This window comes from Giraffa tippelskirchi, chromosome 3, assembly GCF_054371585.1.
Source record: "Giraffa tippelskirchi isolate mGirTip1 chromosome 3, T2T-mGirTip1v1.2.pri, whole genome shotgun sequence".
Taxonomy (NCBI): Eukaryota; Metazoa; Chordata; class Mammalia; order Artiodactyla; family Giraffidae; genus Giraffa; species Giraffa tippelskirchi.
Genome location: NC_137277.1, coordinates 122,027,203 through 122,050,579, shown reverse-complemented (window position 1 = coordinate 122,050,579; position 23,377 = coordinate 122,027,203). Strand labels below are relative to the sequence as shown.

General features: G+C 35.1%; 1 protein-coding gene across 1 annotated transcript in view; it reads right to left on the bottom strand.

The window, feature by feature from the left end:
* Positions 1-7,890: 7,890 nt before the first annotated feature.
* Positions 7,891-23,377, bottom strand: part of MCM6 (minichromosome maintenance complex component 6) — a 36,016-nt gene continuing 20,529 nt past the window's right edge. The window contains exons 12-17 of the mRNA XM_081579119.1: positions 22,527-22,655; positions 20,644-20,805; positions 12,841-12,976; positions 12,199-12,354; positions 11,341-11,480; positions 7,891-8,386 (exon numbers count right to left, since the gene is read on the bottom strand). Coding sequence (XP_081435245.1) covers positions 8,270-8,386; positions 11,341-11,480; positions 12,199-12,354; positions 12,841-12,976; positions 20,644-20,805; positions 22,527-22,655 — 840 coding nt within the window. The 3' untranslated portion in view covers positions 7,891-8,269. The remainder of the gene's footprint in view (positions 8,387-11,340; positions 11,481-12,198; positions 12,355-12,840; positions 12,977-20,643; positions 20,806-22,526; positions 22,656-23,377) is intronic.

Sequence of the window (23,377 nt, the reverse complement as noted above, 5' to 3'; positions counted from 1 at the left end):
TATTCCTGCCTTGAGAACCCCATGAACAGTATGATTCATCAATGTAATATCAAAAAATTTTAAAGCCATAAGAGATAGCACAATAACCTCAAACTTCTCATACAATTTAAGCCAAGGAACCTGGAAAGTGAAGAAGAAAGTCCTTCACATTTTTTCTTACTTCAGTTTAGTCACTCAGTCATGTCCGACTCTTTGCGACCCCATGGACTGCAGCACACCAGGCCTCCCTCTCCATCACCAACTCCTGGAGTTTACCAATATATTTTTTTTTTACTTACAAATTATTTTAAAATTTATTTACATAGCAGAACAAAAGTGAGTTCCTCACCAAACTTTTTCCTCCTTTAAAAATACGTAAGTATATAAACGATGAATACATTTTATAAAAGATTCAAACAATATAGAAATATGTATAAAAACTTACTAATTTGCTGCTTTGTTTCCCTTCCTAGGATAATCATTTTCAATACTGTGCTTCCTTCCAATTTTCTTTCTCTGCATATATTAATGGTATTCAGGAGTCAGAGTGCCAGGAGTTTAAATCTCATCTGGCGGAAGTTACATAATTTCTGTGTCTCTGTTTTCTCAGCTTAGAATGGGGATATACAGAGTTGTGCGAATTAAATGAGGTCATTCATTAGCATATTTAGAACCATACAGCTCAACGATAGCTATTATTACGTATACAAATGCAAATATAACATGTGTATAACATTAAAAATATATAAAACATATATGGAACTATGTCTAATGCAGTGTTCCTTAGCATTTTTTCCCCTGCACTTCAATTTAACCTCTTGCATATTGAATATTGGTTGATCCTTAATTTTAATATGTTGCAAATTAATATTTTTAGCTATACATCTTTGTCCACATTTAAGAGAGTTTTAGAAATTAAGTTGCTAACTCAATGGTGTGCCCATTTGGAATTTTGATTGCAATCCAAAGTCTTCCAAAACAGGATTCTTCAAACTTAAATCCTACTTATAGTTAGAAGTGTGTCTAAATCTCTCTGGTTTGCTCATAACTGTTATAAATTCACATTTGGACACATTTTTGGTTTGGAGGGGTAGCTTTTCATGTTAAACAGCTACCTGTTTTTCTCTGAGATTTAGGTTCATATCCTTTGTACATTTTTATTATTTAACTTATGATACAGGAACTCAATAGTTTGGATATCACGTATTAAAATGTGATAGAAAAAAAATAGTCCCCCAGTTTTAAAATTTGGCTTATAGCGTCCTTCAAAATACCCTACTCAGTACCATATTTTTGAAAGCTTGTGTCAAATGTATTATTTAATATTCTTGTTTCTAATCTTTAGATCTTTATCCCATCTTTAACTCTATGTTGCATGTTAGGATTTATAAACTTCTAATGGGTTGTTGAATAGGCCATTCCTTCCCCACTATTTGAAATGCCATTTATCAGAAGCAAAATATTTGGGACTTCCCTGGTGGCTCAGTAGATAAGAATCTGCCTGCCAATGCAGGGGACATGGGTTCAACCCCTGGTCCAGGAAGATTCCACATGCCACGGAGCAACTGAGCCCGTGTGCCACAACTATTGAGCCTGTGTTCTGGAGCCCACAAGCTTCCACTACCAAGCCTGTATGCTGCAACTTCTGAAGCCTTTGCCCTAGAGGCTGAACATAGCAACTACTGAGCCTGCAAGCCACAGCTACTGAAGCCTGCATGCCTAAAGCCTGTGTTCCACAAGAGACACTGCAGTGAGAAGCCTACTCACCACAACTAGAGAAAGCCCACACAAAGCAACAAAGACTCAGCGGAGTAAAAAAGAAAAAAGGAAATGAAATATTTATCTAGACGTGTTTCTAGACTTTTTATTCCTTGTCTATCTAATTCACTTAATGAAAGGACATGGCCTCTCATATCATTTTTCCCTTGGAACTGTCTTAGAAATATGTGATATATATATTCTTTTTAATAGAAATAGTTTTATTTCGTTTAGTGGAATTTTCAAGGTGACCCTGACAGCCCCATATCAATATACCATTTTCAAATTCCTCTGTTTATAATCATTGCTATCTCTCTAAATATATATGTAATTATAGAAATAGCAAATAAACACATTCTCATAAATATCCCTGATATTTAGATAAAATATTTCCATTTGTCTTATACCTAATCCCAGGTACTTCCTAAGAAATATCCATCATTTATTACATATGTATGTACATAAATAATATAGCTTTACCTTCAAGTTCACAAAATAAGAGGTACTATAATGTGAGTATTGATGTACAACTAGCATTTGTACCATATAGCACACCTTGGAGATCTTTCCACACTGTGTAAATATTGATATATCTGATTTTTTTCAAGGGCTGCATTGTGTGACACTGTACCGTCATTATTTTGTTGGTTGGGTGTTACCGTCTATGCCTTTTTCTACACACAGATAGGTATTTCTTCAGGAAAAATACTGGAGTACACTTGCTGGGTAATAGGGTAGTCAGTCATATTTTAACTTCTAATGGTACTAACAAATTTTTCCCTGAAAGCAGGGAATATACAAAGTTACACTCCAACCAGTAGTGTAATTACAACATCAAATTCCTAGCAAACCTACCAATGCTATTATAATACTATCAAATTATTAGTTTTTTATAATTTTGAATGATTTAAAAAATTTGTTTCAGCTCTGTATCTATTTTGGAAATAATCTTTATTACCATTGTAAATTGAGAAAATATATAGCTATTGAAATTATATATAATTATATACATATATAGTAAATATATATGGTATATTCTTCTCATCTGCAGCTTATTTATTCTGGATATTAATCCTTTCTCTAGTATTATAGGTTGACAAAACATTTTCCCAATCTGTAGCTTTGGTTTTTAATTTTTAATGTATTAAATTTTGGTGTAGTCAAATTTTTAATTTCTTTATGGCTCTCTAGATATAGTTTTAAAAAGCTTCTTCTACTGCAAAGTTATAAGAAAAGCTCATATTTTCCTTTTTTAAAATTAATTTTTAAAAAGACACAACTGACATATAACATTGTATTTGTTTCAGGTGTACAACACAATCATATACATTGCACAAAATCACCACAAGAAGACTAGTTAACATATCCATCACTAATATACAAATTTTTTGTGTGTGACGAGAATGTTTAAGATCTACTCTGACCAATTTTCAGATAGATAGCAGTAACTATAATCACCATGATGTACGTATATTCCCATGACATTTACTTTGTAACTGGAAGTTTGTACCTTTTGATCACCTTCAGCCATTTCACCCATCTACTACCTTCACCTCTGGCAACCATCAGTCTGTTCTTTGTACCTATAAGTTCAGTTTTTATGAAAACATTTTTTTTTAGATTATACACTATTTGTCCTTCTCTGACATTTCATATAGCATAATGCCCTTCAGGTTCATCCACGTCGCAAATGACAAGATTTCTTTTCAGAACTGAGTAATATTTGATTATACAGTTTCTTTATCCATTTATCCATCAGTGAACACAGGTTGCTTCCATGTCTGGGCTATCGTAAATATTGCGGCAATGAACATGAGGGTGCATATATCTTTTTGAATTAGTGTTTTCATTTTCTTCAGATAATACCTAGAAGTGGAATTGCTGGATTACATGGTAGTTCTATTTTTAGTTTTTTTTGGAAACTTCTATGTTTCATACAGAGGTTCTCACCAATAGTACACAAGGGTTCTATTTTCTTCATATCCTTGCTAACACTTGTTATTTTTTTTCTTTTTCATAATAATCTAATAACAGGTATAATTGATATCTCATTGTGGCTTTGATTTTCATTTCGATGATGATTAGTGATATTGAGCACCTCTTCATGTGCCTGTTGGCAATGTGAATATATTCTTTGGAAAAATGCCTATTCAGCTCATTGGCCTATTTTAGATAGTTGTTATTGAGTTACGTGAATTTTTTAATATATTTTGAATATTAACCCCTATCAGATATTTGCAAAGGTTTTCTCACATTCTTTTCATTGGATGGTTTTCTTTGCTGTGCAGTAATTTTTGGTTTGATCTAGTCCTATTTATTTTTGCTTTTGTTGCTCTTGCTTTAGTGTCAAATCCAAATAATCACTGCTAAGACTGATGTCAAGGAGCCTACCATCTGTGTTTTCTTCTAGGAGGTTTATGATTTCAAGTTTTATGCTCAACTTTTAAATCCATTTTTAACTTTTGTGTATAGTGTAACATAGTGATCTAGTTTTCCCAACACCATTTAAGAGAATGTCTTTCCTTACTGTACCAATACCATAGTTTTAATTACTATACCTATGTAATATAGCTTGAAATAAGGACGCATGATGCCTCTAGCTTTGTTCTTTCTCAATATTGCTTTGGCTATTCAGGATCTTTTGTGATTCCACACAATCGTAGGATTGTCTGCTTTGTTTCTATGAAAAATGCCATTGGTATTTTGAGAGATTGCACTGAATGTGTAATAAAGGGACATTTTAAAATGAAGGGGCATGTTAACAATATTAATTCTTCCAATCCATATGCATGGAGTATCTTTCCGTTTATCATTATCTTCTTCAGTTTCTCTCACCACTGTTTTATAGTTTTCAGTATGCAGGTTTTTTACCTCCTTGGTTACATTTATTCCTAGGTATTTTTTTCTTATTAACTGTAAATGGGATTGTCTTTTTCTGATACTTAAAAAAATAAATAGTTGGCTTTATCAGGTCTTGGCTGTAATAAGCAGGATATTCACTGTGTCATGCAGAGCTCTTATTCTGGTACACTGACTTTCTACTTGTGGCATGCAGGCTCCATAGCACATGGGCTTCAATAGTTGCGGCATGTGGGATTTTAGTTCCCTGATCAGGAATTGAACCTGTATCTCCTACATTGCCAGGCAGATTCTTAACCACTTGACCATCAGTAAGTACCCCTGACATTTTTTTTTTTTTGGTGGTGTCTTTAGGGTTTTCTATATGTAACATCATGTCATCTGCAAATAGTGACAATTTTACTTCTTTGGATACTTTTCTAGTTCTAGCTAGGATTACCTTTTTATTTATTGAATAAAAAGAGTGGGCATCCTTGTCTTGTCCCCAACAGTATGATTAGCTGTGGACTTGCCATTTAGTCTTTATTTAATGTTGAGATACTTTCCTTCTATAGTCACTTTGATGTTTTTTAAAGTCATAATTGGATGTTGAATTTTATCAAATGCCTTTTTTCCTTATCTATGGGGATGACAAGGATTTTTATCCATTTTGTTAAGCTGTATAATACATTTGATTTGCAGATGTTGAATCATCCTTGTATACCTGGAATAATCCCACTTGATCATTTTAACATATTATTGAATTAACTTTGCTGAAGTTTTGTTGAGTTTTGCATCGATTTTGTACATCAAGGATATTGGCCTGTAATTTTCTCTTCTTTAGGTGTCCTTGTCTCATTTTGGTATCAGGGTAATGTTGGCTTCATGAAATGTGTTTGGAAATAGTACCTCCTCTTCCATTTGTATAAAATATTTGATAAGGACTCATATTAATTCATCTTTAAATGTTTGGTGGAAGTCATTAGTGAAGCCATATGGTCCTGGACTTTGTTGGGAGGTTTGATTTTTTATTCAATCTCATTACTAACCAGACTAATTAGATTCTTCATTTTTATCATGATTGATAGTGTTTTTCTAGCAGTTTATCTACTAGGTTGTCCAATTTGCTGGTGAATATCAACATCTTATGATTCTTGCTTAGTTTTATTGCTCTTTCCTACCAACTTTGGGCCCCACCCAAGATATAAAGTTAGGCTGAGATCTTTGTTTCTTGATAAAGGCATTTATCCCTAAGAACTACCCTCTTGGATTGCTTTTGCTGCCTCCTATTAAGTTTTGCTAAGTCATTTTTCCATTTTTGTTTCATTTTTAAATTTCTTTTGATTTCTTTGACCCATTGGTTGTTAAGTAGGATGTTGCTTAATTCCTACATATTTGTGAAATTTCAGGTTTCTGCCTGTAGTTTTGTTTTATAATCAGAAAAGATGCCTATTTCAGTCATCTTTAACTTAGTAAGACTTGTTTTGTGGCCTAACATACAATCTATCCTGAAAAACGTTCCATTTGTGCTTAAGAAGAATCTGTCTTGTTGCTTTTGCACAGAATGTTCAGTGCCTGTTAAGCCCATCTGGCCTAAACATATTACTTGAAGTCTATGCTTCCTTATTGATAATGTCCTTTGATGAAAGTGGGATACTTAAGTCTACTATTATTATTTTGCTGTCTATTCTCCCTTAGGTCTGTTAATATTTGCATCATATATTTAGGTGTTCCATGGCTTTATTTACATATCTTTTTCATACATCCTAGAGATATTTCCATTTCAAACATCTTCATTTCCCTCATTTTAGTTTGTATAATGCAGAGAGCATGGCTGTTATCGTAATTTATATAGTCATTTCCTTTCTGATGGACATTTGTTGGGATTTGGTTGAAAATAGGTTAAATTTATGGTCGACAATTTACAATATTCAAGATGTCCTTTTCAGAAACAACTTACATCTATCCACTTACTAAATACTTGTCTAATTTTCTTGATAAAGATCTTATACATACTCCATCATCCATTAGCCACTTCACTTCTCTGACAAGTAACATGTAGACAGAGGGGTTTGTGTGAAAATGTAAGCACACTTACTCAGATGTATAAAAACTTATTTTGGTTGTATTAGTTGTATTAGCAGTCTCACTTTGTTTTAGAGTCCCCACTTTCACTAATAGCAAAATTGGGGGAGAAGACAGATTCACCATTAAGGAACTCATCTTTCCTGGGCTTCACACTTTCCTTTGATCAAACTGAAGTTCAAATTCCTGTCAGGCTGTTTCTTTATTCAGAAACTCCTTACCCCATCTTCTTTATCAAGTTGGGAACTAGTACAGGGAAGGAACTCTTTCTTGCTGTTTTCTGAGTTTTTACTAGTTGTTCTTCCTATCACCTATTGCCGGAACCTTCTGTCTTAGTCCATGCCTTATTCCAGCAGCTCCTGTCTCAAAAATAAGTCTGAGATCCTGTACACTGAAGTTTCCTTGTCTCAAAAGGCTTGCCTACCCCCATTAGTAACATAGTTTTCACACAAGTTTATACCCTACATCTGCTAACTGTGCAACTTCTCTGTTTCCAATCTCCCTTACCTTTAGTGGTGAGTGAAGTTTCTATTAATGAACTTGAGTAACATATATAAACATTCCTGACTGGCCCCACAGACCCCAGAATGCTATCTGCTGTCAAAAGCTGCAGCAGTAACTTCTACACCATGAACCTATGATCAAAGCTAAGCCTCAGAGACTGTTAGTATCACAAACTGCAGTAATTCTTTTCCTAGAAAAATGCTGTAAAATTTAAGGGTAGTTGTATATATAGAAAAATGACATTTCCCATCTGTTGTCAAAAGCTGCAACAATAGGAACAGGTACATCATGAACATGATCAAAGCTAAAGCCTCAGAGACTGTTAGTATCATAAACAGCAATAATTCTTCTCCTTGAAAAAATTTAAGGATGGTTATAGTATAGAAAATAATAAAGTTCCCTTAAAAAAGCAGTCAGAAAATAATTCTGAGACCTTACTTTCAGAACATAAAAATTTTAAAAGTTATTAAAGAGTAGTGGAAAAGTATAATAAACTTTTTATTTCATAAACTCTCTTAAAAAAAAACAAATAGAACTTGATTTAACTTTTAAAAGTCATCTCCAAGGCGTCTTAGCTTTCATACTAACAAATTCTAATAAGGACTCTCCTCACAGTAAGTTAGGCCTAAATGTTTACCATAATGTCATATTTCCATCCCTTTGCTGTATTCATGAATAAATGCAAGCAATAATTTGAGTAGACTAGAAATAAATCCAATAGACAACTGCTGAAAAAGTTTTTTCTGGTGAAAAAAAGCAGTAATTGAGACTTGAAAAAAGTTATCTCTCCAGTAAGATATCACGTAACATATAAGCAGCAGACCTTTTTCTACACATGAAAACACAAGGTCTTAGTTATAGAAACAACACATTATTGCAATCCAACTTTTTTTAGACAAGAAGCACACTAAACAAAGGGATAAAACCTGTGTTGGTATAAAAGGAATGTGACAATATAGGATAGGACAATCAACTTGGTTCTTGTTCCTCAAAGTAAATCTTCCTGAATCATCACTCCCAGAAGCATTTCTCTGGCTAGCAGAACTCCATCCAGACTCCAGGCCCGAGGTGGAGGGCCATAGTTTCTCCAGTTTCTTTCAATAGCTCAATCTTCAAGCAAGTAGTTAGGGTTAACTACTAAGTAGGGATCTTCTTCATAGCTCTCACTTCCTTCTGTGGAGCCTTTCAATCCAGCTTGGGTGAGCTCAATTAGAACATGATCCTATGAAATACAAATGGTTGTCCTCAGTTCTTTAGCAGTATTATAAGAATGATAAGATACACAGGACTTGACCCTCCTTCTAAATGTCTGCTGCTAACATTTTCTTTCATTTTCCCCCAGAAACTCTTTCAGAAAAAGGACTCTCTCTCAGAAAAAGGAGGATATTGGTCTTAAACCAATATCAAATTTCTGCTAAATTACCATCCCATTAGGATACAGACCTTTTCATATCATAAACTTTCTTTGAAAGATTAAGAAATATATCAGTAAGATCAACATTGATTTTAACCAAGTTCCCTAGCATATCACATCATGTACTTAAAAATAACTTCAAAAAACATGAATTTTATGATCATGCAATTGTATAAATCCTGATAAATATGTTTATCATTCTATTTATCATTCAAAGTGTTTAATACTTAATGTTAATTTTTAATAACCGGCCACTGAACTCTTTCACATACCACCCATTCACAATTCAGTTAGAAGTAGAATCTAAAAAAAAAAAAGTAGAATCTAAAGATAGTTAATGTAAAAATTTTCACGTTGATCTATTAACTAGTAAAAAAAAAAAAGTAGAACATGCCACGTGGCTTAATAAACTTGATGACAGATTTGAAGCCATGATATTATAAGTCAGTCTAATACATCCACAAACAAGAAGGACTCCTACCTAAGGCCCATACAGAGGAACTCAGGAAATAGTGATTTGATCCTAAGATGGAAAAGTCCAACAGTACGAGCACTAATACCACTAAGACAGATTAGACAATTTCAAGTACTCTATGTACTATCATATCTTCAGAGAAAGCACACTTGACCAGCACAGTACAAGTTCCTTAGTCTTTGGTACCAAGTTGGCTCAGGAGGTGAATCAAACTTAAAAACGTAAGCCCAATTTAGATCAGTTAGTTTTACAATGTGTCCCAATGTGGATTTTTTGCATGAATTATTTTATCTTAACATTGATTCCAGGGCCACTAGGAAGGGAAGGGCTAGCCTGATGCAAACACATTGTCCACCACTAGACAGACAACTCTGAGCACACCACCACCCCACTTCAGCTTTATTTTTATACATATTATTTATTAAATTCTGAATGGAATAGTTCTTAAAATCCCCCCATCTGTAATCACAGACTCATCTAGTTCTACAGGGAAATATTTCATCAGATGATAAACTCTGATAAGTGACAACTATATTTATAAAGTGAGCATTGTGAAGTGAAATGCAATCTCTGCCATTTGAACAGAAAAATTCAATCATTTAACAAGTATTTGACCCCTCTCTGAGCTAGGCACCACTGCAGATACAGGGATTAACAAAATCAAGTCCCTGCCCTCATGGTGGCTGCACATTATTAAACACCTGAACAAAGACTATACTGCCGGGCAGTGATAAACACTGTGAAGAAACAAAGCAGGGTAAAGGGGGTGACAGCAAGGAGGAAGGCTGCTAATTCAAAAGACTAGACAAGAAGAACTACTTTGAGAAGGCAACATTTGAGCAGACATTAGAATGGAGGAGGGATTATGGGGAAAGAAACAAAGGGCAAGTGCAAAAGCCTTCATACTTGGTGTGTCTAAGGAAAATACTGAAGGCAAGGCTCATGAGTTCTGCTGATAAAAGAAGTTGTGAGGGGAAAGGAATCAAAGTTAATTCTAAGATATCTGGCCTACAGCAACTGAGTAAGTGAAACACTACAGGGAAGTAACCGTTTTGAACACGTTGAGTGTGAGATGCCTATTAATTTGAGAGTAAGCACCTAGCTATATACATTAGGAATTTAGAGGACAGGTGAGAGCTAGAGATATATATACGGGAGTCATCACAAATGGTTCTCAATTCATGGAACCAAATGAGATCACTTAGGCAATGAATGTAAACAGAAAAAAAGGTTTGAGGACTACATGTAAGTACTTCATTTAAAAAGTGACAAGAGAAAGGCTCAGGAAAAGAAAAGAGAAAGAGGGACTTCTCTGGTGGTCCTGAGTTTAGACTCAGTGCTTACAATGCAGGGGGCACAGGTTTGATCCCTGGCTGGGGAACTAAGATCCCACATGCCATGTTATGTGGCCAAAAAATAAAACAGAATCACACAGCTCAAAATTAAAAAAAAAAAAAAGAGAGAGAGAGAAGAGGAGGAAATAACAGTGAGAAGACCCAGGAGAATATGGTAACTCAGAAGCCAAGCAAAAAATGTATTTCTAGGAGTGATCAACTGTGACAGATGCTGCCGACAGGTTGAAGACTGAAAATAGCCAACTTGTTGGAGCAGTGAGATGGTATGTATGTAAGGGTCCTTTAAGAGAGTGGGAGAATGAACAGATGAGGGAAAAGTAATGGCAGCAGGAAGTGCTACCGCGAGGTCAGTGCTACTGTGAAGTAGATAAGACAGAAGTTAAGAACTGTTCCATTGAAATTTGTGGTCATTAATTTAAAGTAAGAGTGAGTACATGATTGTATGCTTTTCTCCAGATACTTTTAACTTCTTAGATATAGGTACAGTAAACATATTAGTTTTGATCAAAGTTGGAGTTTTACCAATCAAGTATTATAAAAAGAGAATGAATTGGAAAGTATAAGAAAAAATATATGGCACAGACTATAAACTGGGTAACGGAGGGAGATAAGAACAGGAGGAAGGATAAAATGCAGAATTTAGATGATAGTGGTCAGGCTGCTTGAAGGTTTATGGTAGAAAGAGTAAAAAACAAAGGTTAAAAACTCAAATAGTAAGACCCTAAATTCACTTTCCCAGCTTTAATATAAATTCTGCTTATTTTGGCAGAAGAAATAAGTCAATTAATTATTCTCTCTTATTTTGCACAATTTTTAATTCTGACTAGACCCTCATGATTCAAAATAAATGAACATCTAAGGAACCTACAAAGATATGAAACATGAAAACCTTCCCTCAGTAATACCCCAGGCAAACTTAATTATATACGTACATAGTGGGTGAGTCGATAAATGACTTTCTCAATGATTCTCTTTTTATTTATCAGTTCCTCTTCAGAATCTATTTCTGATTCAATTTCCTTCAAGTACCAGTTAACAAGTTCACTCCTCTTTAATGCTGACTCATCCTCTTCTGCAACCAAAAAATACATTTAAAAAGGATTAAATTATCTTGGTAGCAAGCTGTTTTGCCAATTCTTGGAGTTTGCATACACAACAAAATTATGTATAGATTAGATAACCAATCTGTCAGAAAACATATCTGCTAAAATAAGGTTTGCAATGTTCCAGCATAAGCCTGAAATAACCTGCCATATTACTTCAATTAAAGTATCCTTACTTTATCCTGAAAAGAAAAATGAAAAAAATAGAGATGATAAGAAATAAGTTTCTTAAAGCTATTATGATTTCAAAGTATGAAGGTGTTTCCTTCACCTTCTTATGCTTCACCACCCAGACAATGTTTGTCAACAACAATGGAAAGCATAAATTGGGAATGAAGGATTCCATCCATTTTAAACAAAGCCATTGTAAAGAGGGAAGATTTTACATCTGTAAAAAATTTGTTAAGTGCTTCTTTATATATTATCAGATCTCAAATTTGGCTTAACAAATATTAGAATAGGCCAAGGACATTAATAAAAATGAGTCATAAACCTTTGACAATGAACGTGTAGGGAAAACATCCAGGTTGGTAGATATGCTGACATTCCCTCATAGATTTTGTCTGCCAAAGTGAGCTTGTCTTAACAATTTACCATCTCTTCTGACAAAACAACACAGTTTTTAGCAAACCACAAGCAGTTTATGTAAATGACTCAGCATAAGAGCAGCACTAGGTATGGCCTCACCTTCTTCCATCTTTCTGAGGTGAAGCACAATAAGGTTAGAGATTCGGCAGTATTCGGAGAAGCCCAGCCTTAAGGAGGCTTTTGGAACAGAATCTTGGTTCATGTCTTCACTGTGGCCATTAATTCCACTCACAGGAGCAGGGCTATCAGCGTGACCTAAGTGAAATATTAACCATTTGAATCTTCTTCCTGTGCCAATACCCTACCCAGTTGCTTTTATAAATACACTATTTATTTTTAATACTAATTTTAAAACAACCATATAATTATACCCACTATTCAGTAACTGTACAAATAAATGAGAAGCAATTTTATAAATGCTACTATTGAAGACAAAAACCCATTTGGAAGAAATGGGAAGAATCGGAGATAAAAAAGATTTTATGATCTAAAAGTGCATCTGCAATATTAAGTCCACTATCTCCATTTTGGTGTATTTTCTCTCAAGTCTTTCAAGAATATATATTTTATGTCAAGTATTTGATTATATTTTAACTTATAAACAGTTAATAAAATTCATTATCTATTTTTCCCCTTTTTGCTACACAGACTTCATAACCATCAGTAAGTGCACTTTTATCACGACATCTCAGAGAACATTTTGGCCCCTAACTCTAGAACAGTCATGAACAGACACCTCACCATTGATGCCATCTGGGCCCTCATCAACCTCCATCTGGGCATCTTCTTCTTGATCGAGATTGACATCAGGTGTTTCCACACGGATGATTGATTTATTAAGTAATCTGAAAGCTTCCTTCACATGTTTAGGCTGAACCTAAACCAGTCAAGATGATGAGGTAAACCAGTAAGCCAGTCTTTTTGATATACCAAAGATTTTCTCCATATGAAATTTCAGTGGCATTTTTGTTTTCTCACACTCTCCCTTTCACATGACATAAAAATATGAACCATTGTGGGAAACCATTTTTCAGTCTTTACTAAATTGTGTACCCATACAATCTATGACCTAATAATTCAATAACTCCACTTGCAGGTATACAGAACAGAAATGTACACATATACACATCAGATGAACTAAAAGACATATACATCTCATAAGAACCCAAACTGGAGACTATACAAATGTCCATTAATAGAAGAATGAGCCAATCACTATGACACACTTACTGACAGTTTTATGTTTTTAACCACAACTGGGAGGGGGAAAAAGACTGAAAACAACTTAACTATCAGGAAAAGTGAGTACTATACAGCAATAAAGAAAAGAAAAAGGTTACCCTCAGAGAAGGGGGTAGCAGTGACTACAAAGAAAAAGCTCAAAGGGTAGCTCTTGGAAATGATAATAAGGAATGTTTGACTTCCTGATCTGGGTGTAAATTACAGAGGTATTTCACTGAAAGCTAACTGAACTGTACACTTGTGATTTGTGCACTTTCTGTACTTATGTTTTGCCTCAACAAAAAAGTTTACTTAGAAGAAAAATTACAAGTCTATTTTGGGGCATGGGACATTGCTTTAAGTCCTTATATAAATAACCAACAGTCTCTCTAAATATACTCTCTTCCTAACTAGCTGAGTCCCATAACAACAGATAAATCCAGTAGAGCACTTTTTTTTTTTTTAAATACACTACTGCCTACAAGGAAACTTTTAAGTCATTTTAGAGCAGTCAATATCAAGACATATCCTAGTAAACTTACTGGTCTATAAAGAATAGTTTAGGAAGAGAAAAATATCCAGTTACTTATGGGGGAGAAATTAATAATCAAGAGCTGGCCTCAGATTTCCCCAAAGGAACAACTAATCTCAGGATACAGTAGAAAAATTCATAGGAAAAGAAAGTATGAGCCATAGGTTGTAGGTCAAGCCAATCTGTCATTCAGGTAAAGACTACAAATAACTTTGTTGCACATAACACTCAGGGAAAATTATTCTCATGAACTCATCTTTCACCAAACCCTTGAAAAAAGGACCAAATTTCAATCAGCCAAGAGATAAATTAGGAAATCATAACAAATTTATCTTCACTGAGCTGTGCACACATTTATCTAAAAAACTATGACTTAAAAACAAGCATGGGAATTAAAGAGGGACAGAATACAATATATATGGTATGACCTAAAGACAGAGGGGTAAAGGGAGATCCAAAGTGAATTTGCTGATTGCCTCCCACCCGTAACAGATGCAAGTCAAAAGACGATAAATCAAGTGATGGATAACTATATTTGACTGTGCAAAGGAAAACTGTAAGATATTATTTACTAAAATCATGCCGTTGAGAGGGAAGAGAAGAAAAAGGAAGATGAAACACACTAGTTTTAACACTCTTCCTGGTAGGGAACCAATAGAGAATGGAGGGTATAATATAAAATTATAATAACAAAAGTAACCACTAAAATATAACGTAAACTTTCTGAATTTCAGAACTGCACATACAAGCAAAAGCAAAGTTACCACATAATGAAAAACCATTTCAATAAAAAGAAAACAAACAAACAAAAAACCCTCTCTCATATCAATAAATGTAAATGAGTTTAACATACATTAAAATAATATTTGTTTGGATCACAAAACAAAACCTAACTCTATGCTATGTGTGTATGTATACACACTTAACTTACTCAGAAATGCCTAAAAATAATAAGTTATGCAAAGGAATATCAGAAAAAGAAAGCAAGGTAGAGTTCAGGCCAAAAAGCATAAATGAGACAAAGAAAGTTAGAGGGCACACATCAAAATGAAAAGATATGTATCAGTTGAGAACAACAATATTAGTAAAGCAGAAACTACAGGAGGTAAAAGGATAAATACAAAGAGACAAAACTATATTACTGGTAGAGAAATAAAAAGTATTCATAAGAAACTTTAAACTTGCAATCTAGAGAAGATATGGTAGATCACAAACCCCACAAAAAAAAATAGAAGGCCTATGTATTATAATAAGTTAACTTCCTGCTTCACAGATGTAAGATCCCCTGGAGTAGGAAATGGGAACCCATTTCGATATTTTTCCTGTCTGGAAAATTCCATGGACAGTGGAATATGGTGTCCACAAGGTCGCAGAGCTGAATACAACTGTGCATACGTGCAAGCAGGCAAACAGAAACCAGGTCTTCCTTCACAGTGCTCAGGGAACATCTATGAAAACTGCCATTGGGGACTGCACTGGTGGTCTGGTGATCAAGAATCTGCCTGCCAATGCAGGGGACATGGGTTCAATCACTGGTCTGGGAAGATTCCACATGCTGTGGAGCAACTAAACCCATGAGCCACAACTACTGAGGACTGCGTGCTGCAACTACTGAAGCCCACATGCAAGGAGCCTGTGTTCCACAACAGGAGAAGCCACAGCAATGAGAAGCCTGTGCATCACAACGAAGAGTAGCCCCCATTTGCTGCAACCAGAGAAAGCAAGACCCAGCAGCCCAAAAGAGAGCAAACAAAAAAGGACATTGGGCTACAAAGAAAGCATCCAAGAAACTAAATGAGAAACAGGTATCATTGTCTAATCACAATGTAGTATTAACACAAGCAACCAAAAAAATACATTCTAACTGGATATTACTAAACACTGCAAACTCCTAGAAATGGATACTTGTTCAGGAAAAGATAGCTCACCAAAACTGACCTAAGAAGAGAGAGAAAATTTAAACAAGAAATTTTATATACTAGACTCAAGAGAGTTCTACTTGAGAATTCTTATCAGTAAAAGCAGATTTTTGTTTCATTTTATTTATGGCTGTTTATTTATGGCTGTATCACACAGCATGCAAGACCTTAGTTGTCTGACCAGCAACTGAACCTGTGCCCCCTGCAGTGGAGGTGCAGCAGCATCTTAACCACTGGACTGCCAGGGAATTCCTGGACAGATCACTTTAATACAACTGAAAACCATTCTAGGATAGAGAAAAAATGGGGAAAATTTCCAAAAATTTAAATGAAATAACAACCATGGTTTTTTATGAGTACTGTTTAAAAATTCTAAATAACAGCAAGCAAAAGACAAATGCATTAAAAGAGTGGGATTTATCCCAGGAAGTCTTGATATTTGTCAATTTATTTTCATTTTAATAGATACAGGAGAAAAAAAATCATGATTAACTCATATACACTAAAGGGCTTTCCTGGTGGCTCAGACAGTAAAGAATCCACCTGCAATGTGGGGAACCTGGTTTTGATCCCTGGGTTGGGAAGATCCCCTGGAGGAGGGCACGGCAACCCACTCCAGTATTCCTGCCTGGAGAATCCCCATGGACAGAAAAGCATGGTGGGTGACAGTCCTCGGGGTTGCAAACAGTTGGACACGACTGAATGACTAAGCACACACACAACACTAAAAAGACAATGGCAAAAAACAAAACAATTTCTTGACAGCAATATTCAAGATATGAGTAGTAAATGTATAGTTATTGATAAAAACACATCTCAGCCACAGAGCCAACTAAGAACAAGAAAAAAAATGTCCAATTTCATAATTATTAGACATTATATTACAATAGCAAAAGCAAATTAGTAGAGACTATGGGAAAAGATTAAGTTTACTTTTTCAGTAAGACTAGAAAGAAGAGCATATGCCATTTATCATTTGCTGCTGCTGCTGAGTCGCGTCAGTCGTGTCCGACTCTGTGCGATCCCATAGACGGCAGCCCACCAGGCTCCGCCATCCCTGGGATTCTCCAGGCAAGAACACTGGAGTGGGTTGCCATTTCCTTCTCCAAGGCACGAAAGTGAAAAGTGAAACTGAAGTTGCTCAGTCGTGTCCAACTCTTAGCGACCCCATGGACTGCAGCCTACCAGGCTCCTCCGTCCATGGGAGTTTCCAAGCAAGAGTACTGGAGTGGGGTGCCATTGCCTTCTCCGGAAAATCAATAGACTCGACTGAAAAAGAAACTAAAGGTTTCATATAGTACAAAACTAGCATACAGAAACCAATAGTTGATATATACAAGCACCCACCAGTTAAAATATAAAATGGAAAAAAGTCTACCTTCAATACCAAGAAAAACAAAATACCAAGAAATAAATTCAACAAGAAACATACAAAAATCATAGGAAGAAAACTTTAAAAGCTATTAAGTGAAACAACAAAAGACTTAAGTGGAAAGATAACGAATGAATCATCAGAACTGTTCACAAATGTTTGCTTTTCTCATTCTAGCCACCTGATAGGAAAGCACTTCTTTAACCACTTGAACTTAGGCATGGCCATGTTAATTCCTCTGACCAATGAAATTTGAGTGGCAGTGCCATGTCATTTCCAGATAGAAGGTTAAGAAGCAGCATATGATTCATCTTTTCTTCTATCTTCTATGATCATGGAAGTGTATGTCAACAAAGAGACTTATGTCAGCCTGAATTTCTGAGCAATGTGGAGAAGAGAGCTTCTGGATAACATAAATGAACATGAAGCATGAGGAAAAAAAACAATTGTTTCTGTTTTAAACAATCGCCAATTTTTAGTGGCATAATCTAGATTCTAATTGCTATCCTGTTTTCTTAGATAGGAAAAATCATCATAGAGATGTCAGTTCTTCTTATTAACAAATTTAACATGCTCCAATATCTATAATTTGGGGGGTATACTATTTTTATTTTAGTATAAAATACTAAAACTGAGTATCAAGCACTGAGCTCAAGTATATGCTGGCCCTATGTTCTGATTTTTTTAACAAAGATAAATGAATAGACAGCTTTAAGGGTATAATGCATTTCACTACTACACAACATGTTCAACAGTTAAGAGAAAATCTAGAGGGTGGTGTAATTACATAACTTCACACATTTAGTAGCACAAGTATAGGAACAAGCCATGCAACTGGAGGAAAAACCCACTTCAGGATTGAACAGAGAGGTCCTTGATTGCTAACAGATTCTTCCCTTGCCTTCAGACAAACGAAGGAGTTCGTCAGTACACAAAAACCACTGAATTCAGGACAAACAGGAGCAACAGTATAGGTATCAAGGAATTGGTTCTTGCCAATTAGGATTGTAGGGGCCAGTCTGAAGTGAGCAGAGGTGGCTGGAGGCTGGAAATACTGCAGCTCAAGTCCAGAATCTGTAGGTGAGAACAGCAGTCTAGAGACAGAATGGTTAGTGCTTTCTTCAAAAGTTCCCAGGTTTTAAAGAAGGTGTGTATTCCATACATACAACGGAATATTACTCAGACATAAAAAGGAATGCATTTGAGTCAGTTCTAATGAGCTGGATGAACCTAGAGCCTATTATACAGAAAGAGAAAAATAAACCTCCTATACTAAAGCATATATATGGAATCTAGAAAGATGGTACTGAGAAAGATTTGCAGTGCAGCAATGGAGACACAGGGATAGAGAACAGAGACTAATGGATGTGGAGGGCAGGGGAGGAAGGAGAGGGTGAGATGCATGGAAAGAGTGACAAGGAAACTTATATTACCATATGTAAAACAGATAGCCAATGGCGGGGAGGGTGAAGGAGGGGCAGAGAAGGGGAAATTCTCGAGTTTTTCAAACAAGTTCCTAGGATGCTTTTCTCTTAGTGAATATCAGTAATAATAAAAAAAAACAAAACACCTAAGCCAACTGGTCATTAAGTTCACAACAGCCAAAAAAGAACAATGCCAATGCACTGGAACTAGCCGTACATTTAAAATATAAAGCTCCACTGAGTAAAATATTGTGGCACTAATGCAAAAGAAGGTTGAAAGACCAAAGGAACACAACAAAAGATTCAGAAGGAGACTTTAATAGGCATAAGAATTTAATATAAAATAAAAGCATACCAAACCAGTGTGGAAAAGATAGATTGTTCAGTAAGTGGTGTTGGAACTAGGAAACTAGCTGAAAAAGAATCAACTGATTCATAGCTTACATCCTACAGCAGAATAAATACCAAATGTTCAAATGATTTAAATACAAACAATGAAACCATCTAAGTGCTTGAGGAAATCCTAAGAGAATTCTTTTATAATCTTAGACTAGGGAAGGCCTTTATAATAAGTAAAAATGAACAAAGAATACGATCATAAAAGGAAGTAGAAATGGCTTTTAAATATATGCAAAAATACTCAATTTTATTCAGGAAATGTATTTCTGTGTATATATGCATATTTATTTTCATATCATGTGAATTTGCTATCTACTAAAAAACCAAAAAAAGAAAGGAAAGAAAATTCTCCAAGACTCATCAGTTCTATGACATTCATTTTAGGAAACATTACAATGGAAAAAAAAAACAATGGTACAAATGTTAGCATAGTTTTTAAGAATTCCCCTCCACCATGACCTATTCTCTGCAGATTCCACTACATTCTTGCTAAACTTTCCTCCTTTCCCTCTAAAAATGCGTATCAAAATTCCATATGCCCTTCAGTGATCCAGTTCAAATGCTGGCATCTCCCCAAACCTTCCATGTTCCTTAGGAAAGAATTCATTGATCTCTATACTCTCTGCTGATGACACTCTGCCATAATAACCTCTCTGACAGTTCACATATTTAATTAAACATGTCTTCTCCCACCAAATTATCAGCAATGGAAAACAGGGGCTCTTTTATTCATCTCTTAACCTACAAAGATGTCCGTTAAATGTCAGAAGACTCAAAGAACAACAAGTAAGACAGTGTCAAAGTATTTTGTAAACAGTAAAGTGCTATAGCAGAGAATTTGAAAAATTAAACAAACAAACAAACACCTGAGAAATGAAATCTATGGGACAAAAATGTGAATGAACTCACTACAGTGGTTACTTCTGGGGAAGGGTGTAAGTGAACTTCCTAAGATGTTGTAAATCTATATTCTGAGCTGGGTGGCCACAAGGGTGTATGTAAAAAGTCAGAGCAGTACAGTCTCTTCTGTGAATTATACCTCAATCATACTATTTTAAGAAAAATAGCCAAACTCTTTCCTCAAACAAAATCTTACACTGTTTAAAAATATAAAGTTATATAAAGCAGGGCTGGTTTGCATGAAGCAGAGATAAAGGTGTGAATATCCTTCCATACTGCTCCCCATTTACTCCCTAAATGCCCACTGACATGCACCTGTAAAACCCAGGGCTCAAAGAACAATTTAATATCCACACATTATACAAAACTAAGGAGGAAAATTCCCTTCTTAGGTGACTGGGGGCGACATTATCACATTTGTATCCTATGCCCAGAAGCCTAGCATACTGTAAGGTTTAAATGGTAAGGATTAAACATTGTAAGCTTTAAATCTTTCTTGAACGAATGGCACTAATCATGAACTCACCTCTATTTGTACTCTATAATCTATGTCATGATTATCTCATTAATCTAACTACTACATTCAATAAATGCTTGACAGCAACCTTCTTTAAGGGAAAGCCCCCAGGGTCAGGAGTCATGTATCCTATGAGAACTCAACAGTTATATAAAAATAAATCTGCAGTGAATGGTAGTATGTTCTATACCAAAGATAAAAACACACTTAAAGCCAAATATCAATTTCTCTTTCCCATTATGTTAAAGTGACTTTGATACCTCATCACAGCAGTGCATCCGAGCCATTGCTTCAGAGAGACGGATCATGCTCTCAAGCTGTCGCACTGTAATCCTCCATGAAGACTTGGTTACCCCAGAACCATCCCTCTGGCGGAGGCGTTTATACTGTTCCACAATGAAGTCCTCTGACTCTTTAGAAATCTGTTTCAGAACATCAATGAAGTCAGAGCATTTCTACTTAATGGAAGCTGCATTAAACATGAAGGTTAAAAGCTTCCCAGATGGAGATACTCTGGGGGAACTGAGAGGGTTAAGACTTTAAAACCAATGACAAGAAATTAGTACTGAAATATCTTTCAAAAGAAACTAATAAGAAGGAGGACTATGAATTCCATGCACTAATTTTATGAACAGGAAGACAGTAGAGTTAGTATTTCAATATGTATGTAATAGTCCTCCCCACTCTGTGGCTTCTGTGCAACATTCTGTTGTTTCAGTTACTATGGTCAATTGTAGTCTAAAAATACTAAATAGAAAATTTCAGACAGAAACAATTTATAAGTCTTAAATTGTGTGCTGTTCTGAGTAATGTCATGAAATCTTAGTAGCTTTCCAATGTCTCACCCAAGATGTGAATCATCCCTTTATCCAGAGTATCCACATTGTATATGGCACTTGCTTATTAGTTAGTAGCAAACTCAGTTGTCAGATCAACTGTTAGGGTAACACAGTGTTTATGTTCAAGTAACCCCTTTTTACTTAATAATGCTTCCCAAGCGCAGGAGCAGTGATGCTGGCAATTCAGATATTCTCTTATTGTGCTAACTTATAGGAAAAAAACATAGTATATATAGAGTTTGGTACTATCTGTGATTTCAGGTACCCACTTGGGATATACATACCAGCTATTTCAGTAAACCTTATCATTTGTTCAATAATAACAACAAAGTAAGGCAAACTAAAGGATACTCAGTTTTTCAGAGCAAGGAACTAAGTGTGTTAAGGAAGCATGCCAAAGTTATAGAGGGACCAGGTTAGTCATGGAGAACAAATGCTTCTGCAAACAAGTGATATTCTACCCTTTCCTTGGGACAGTGAGAGTCAATTCTGATACTACGGATGATCAAGTGAAGGTGACAGATAATTAAAATCTAAGCATAACTCCCAAAAGTCAAGCCAGAAATAGTGTAGACATTTCAACAAGAATCAAATGAAAATTTTTTCTATATTCTATTTTAGGAAAATGCCAAACAACATACGCATTATGGAGTTTATTTTTTTTTAAATGTAGGTGGGAGGGGGGTTCAGGATGGGGGACTCATGTACACACATGGCTGATTCATGTCAATGTATGGCAAAAACCACTACAATATTGTATTAGCCTCCAATTAAAATAAATATATTAAAAAAATAGTAACAACAAAAATAAACGTCCAAGTGAGCACCCTGAATCCAGTGCAGATTTAATCCAAAGATCTACATTAAGTACTGTAAGATAGTTATTTTTGTTCATTACAATGAACTAGAGGATTCCAAGTTTTTCCTCAAAGAAAGATTCAAGAGCATATGTAGACTACTGATTTAAGCATACACAGTTTAAAGATTCTTAGGAATAATGATTGAAATAAAAGGATATTCTAGTTTGTTTGGTTATTCAAAACTCTTCACTCATAAAAACCTTTTTATTAGCACATAGTAAGTATAAGAAATGGAATTTTTCAGACTTCTAAAACACTTTTTCTCAAGTCTTGCTGAAGAAATAGACTTTTCCAAAAAAAAAAAGCCAAAACAAACCCCCAGATCAAGCCAACCAACCAACCATAAAAAATCCTCAAATCAGGTTCAGTTAATTTCCAAGTAACATATCTGTTTAAATGCCACATACTCATCATGCCTGAATACAGTACAAAAGGCCAGGTTACCTTGGGTTTAAACTGTCTTGCAAAAAGAAGATACCTCCTGATATCATCAAGGGAATACACACGATCAATGGAATCCTCAATTCTTGAGTGCAAGTCTACTATTCGCCTGGCAATAGCGTAATCTGTAACCTAATTTCAAACAAGAAAATCACTTTATAATAACATCCATTCCAGACTATCCCAGGCATTAAGAAATTATTTGTAGCATGATAACCTCAAGCTTTAATATGCCACCATAAGATGTATTAATGGGTTCAAGTTTCTGAGGAAAGTTTAATACCAGTTTCATCCAAAATCAAACACTTAAATGTATGCTGTGCCTTACTCTAATTAAGACTATTTCTGAAGAAATTAACTGACTTAATTAATCTGACAGAAATAAGACTTCTAGTGCCCTCAGTAAATGTCAGGCTCTGTTGCCTTAAGTGTTGTTGAGAAGCATTAATTCATACAATTCTCACAAAAACCTTATTAGGTAGATAACATTACCTCATTTTACAGATAAGTAAACTGAGGCCTGAAAAAATTAAGTAACTTGTCCAACATCACAGTTAGTAACTGAGCAAGGATCTGAAGAGTCTAGCTTCAGAATACATCCTCCTAGCCACTATATCATGCTGCCACTTATGAATATATGAAGATAATCATCATAAAACTGTTACTAACACTGAATAAAATCATACTAAAAATATGCAATTTACTCTCAAATGGTATATAAAAAAATGTAGAGATAGAACAGAGCAAATGGTAAAACAAATAGGGCAAAAACTTATGTGAACTGAATAAAGGGTATATGGGTACTATATGTGTTATTGTATTTCCTGCAACTTTTCTGTAAGTTTGAAATTATT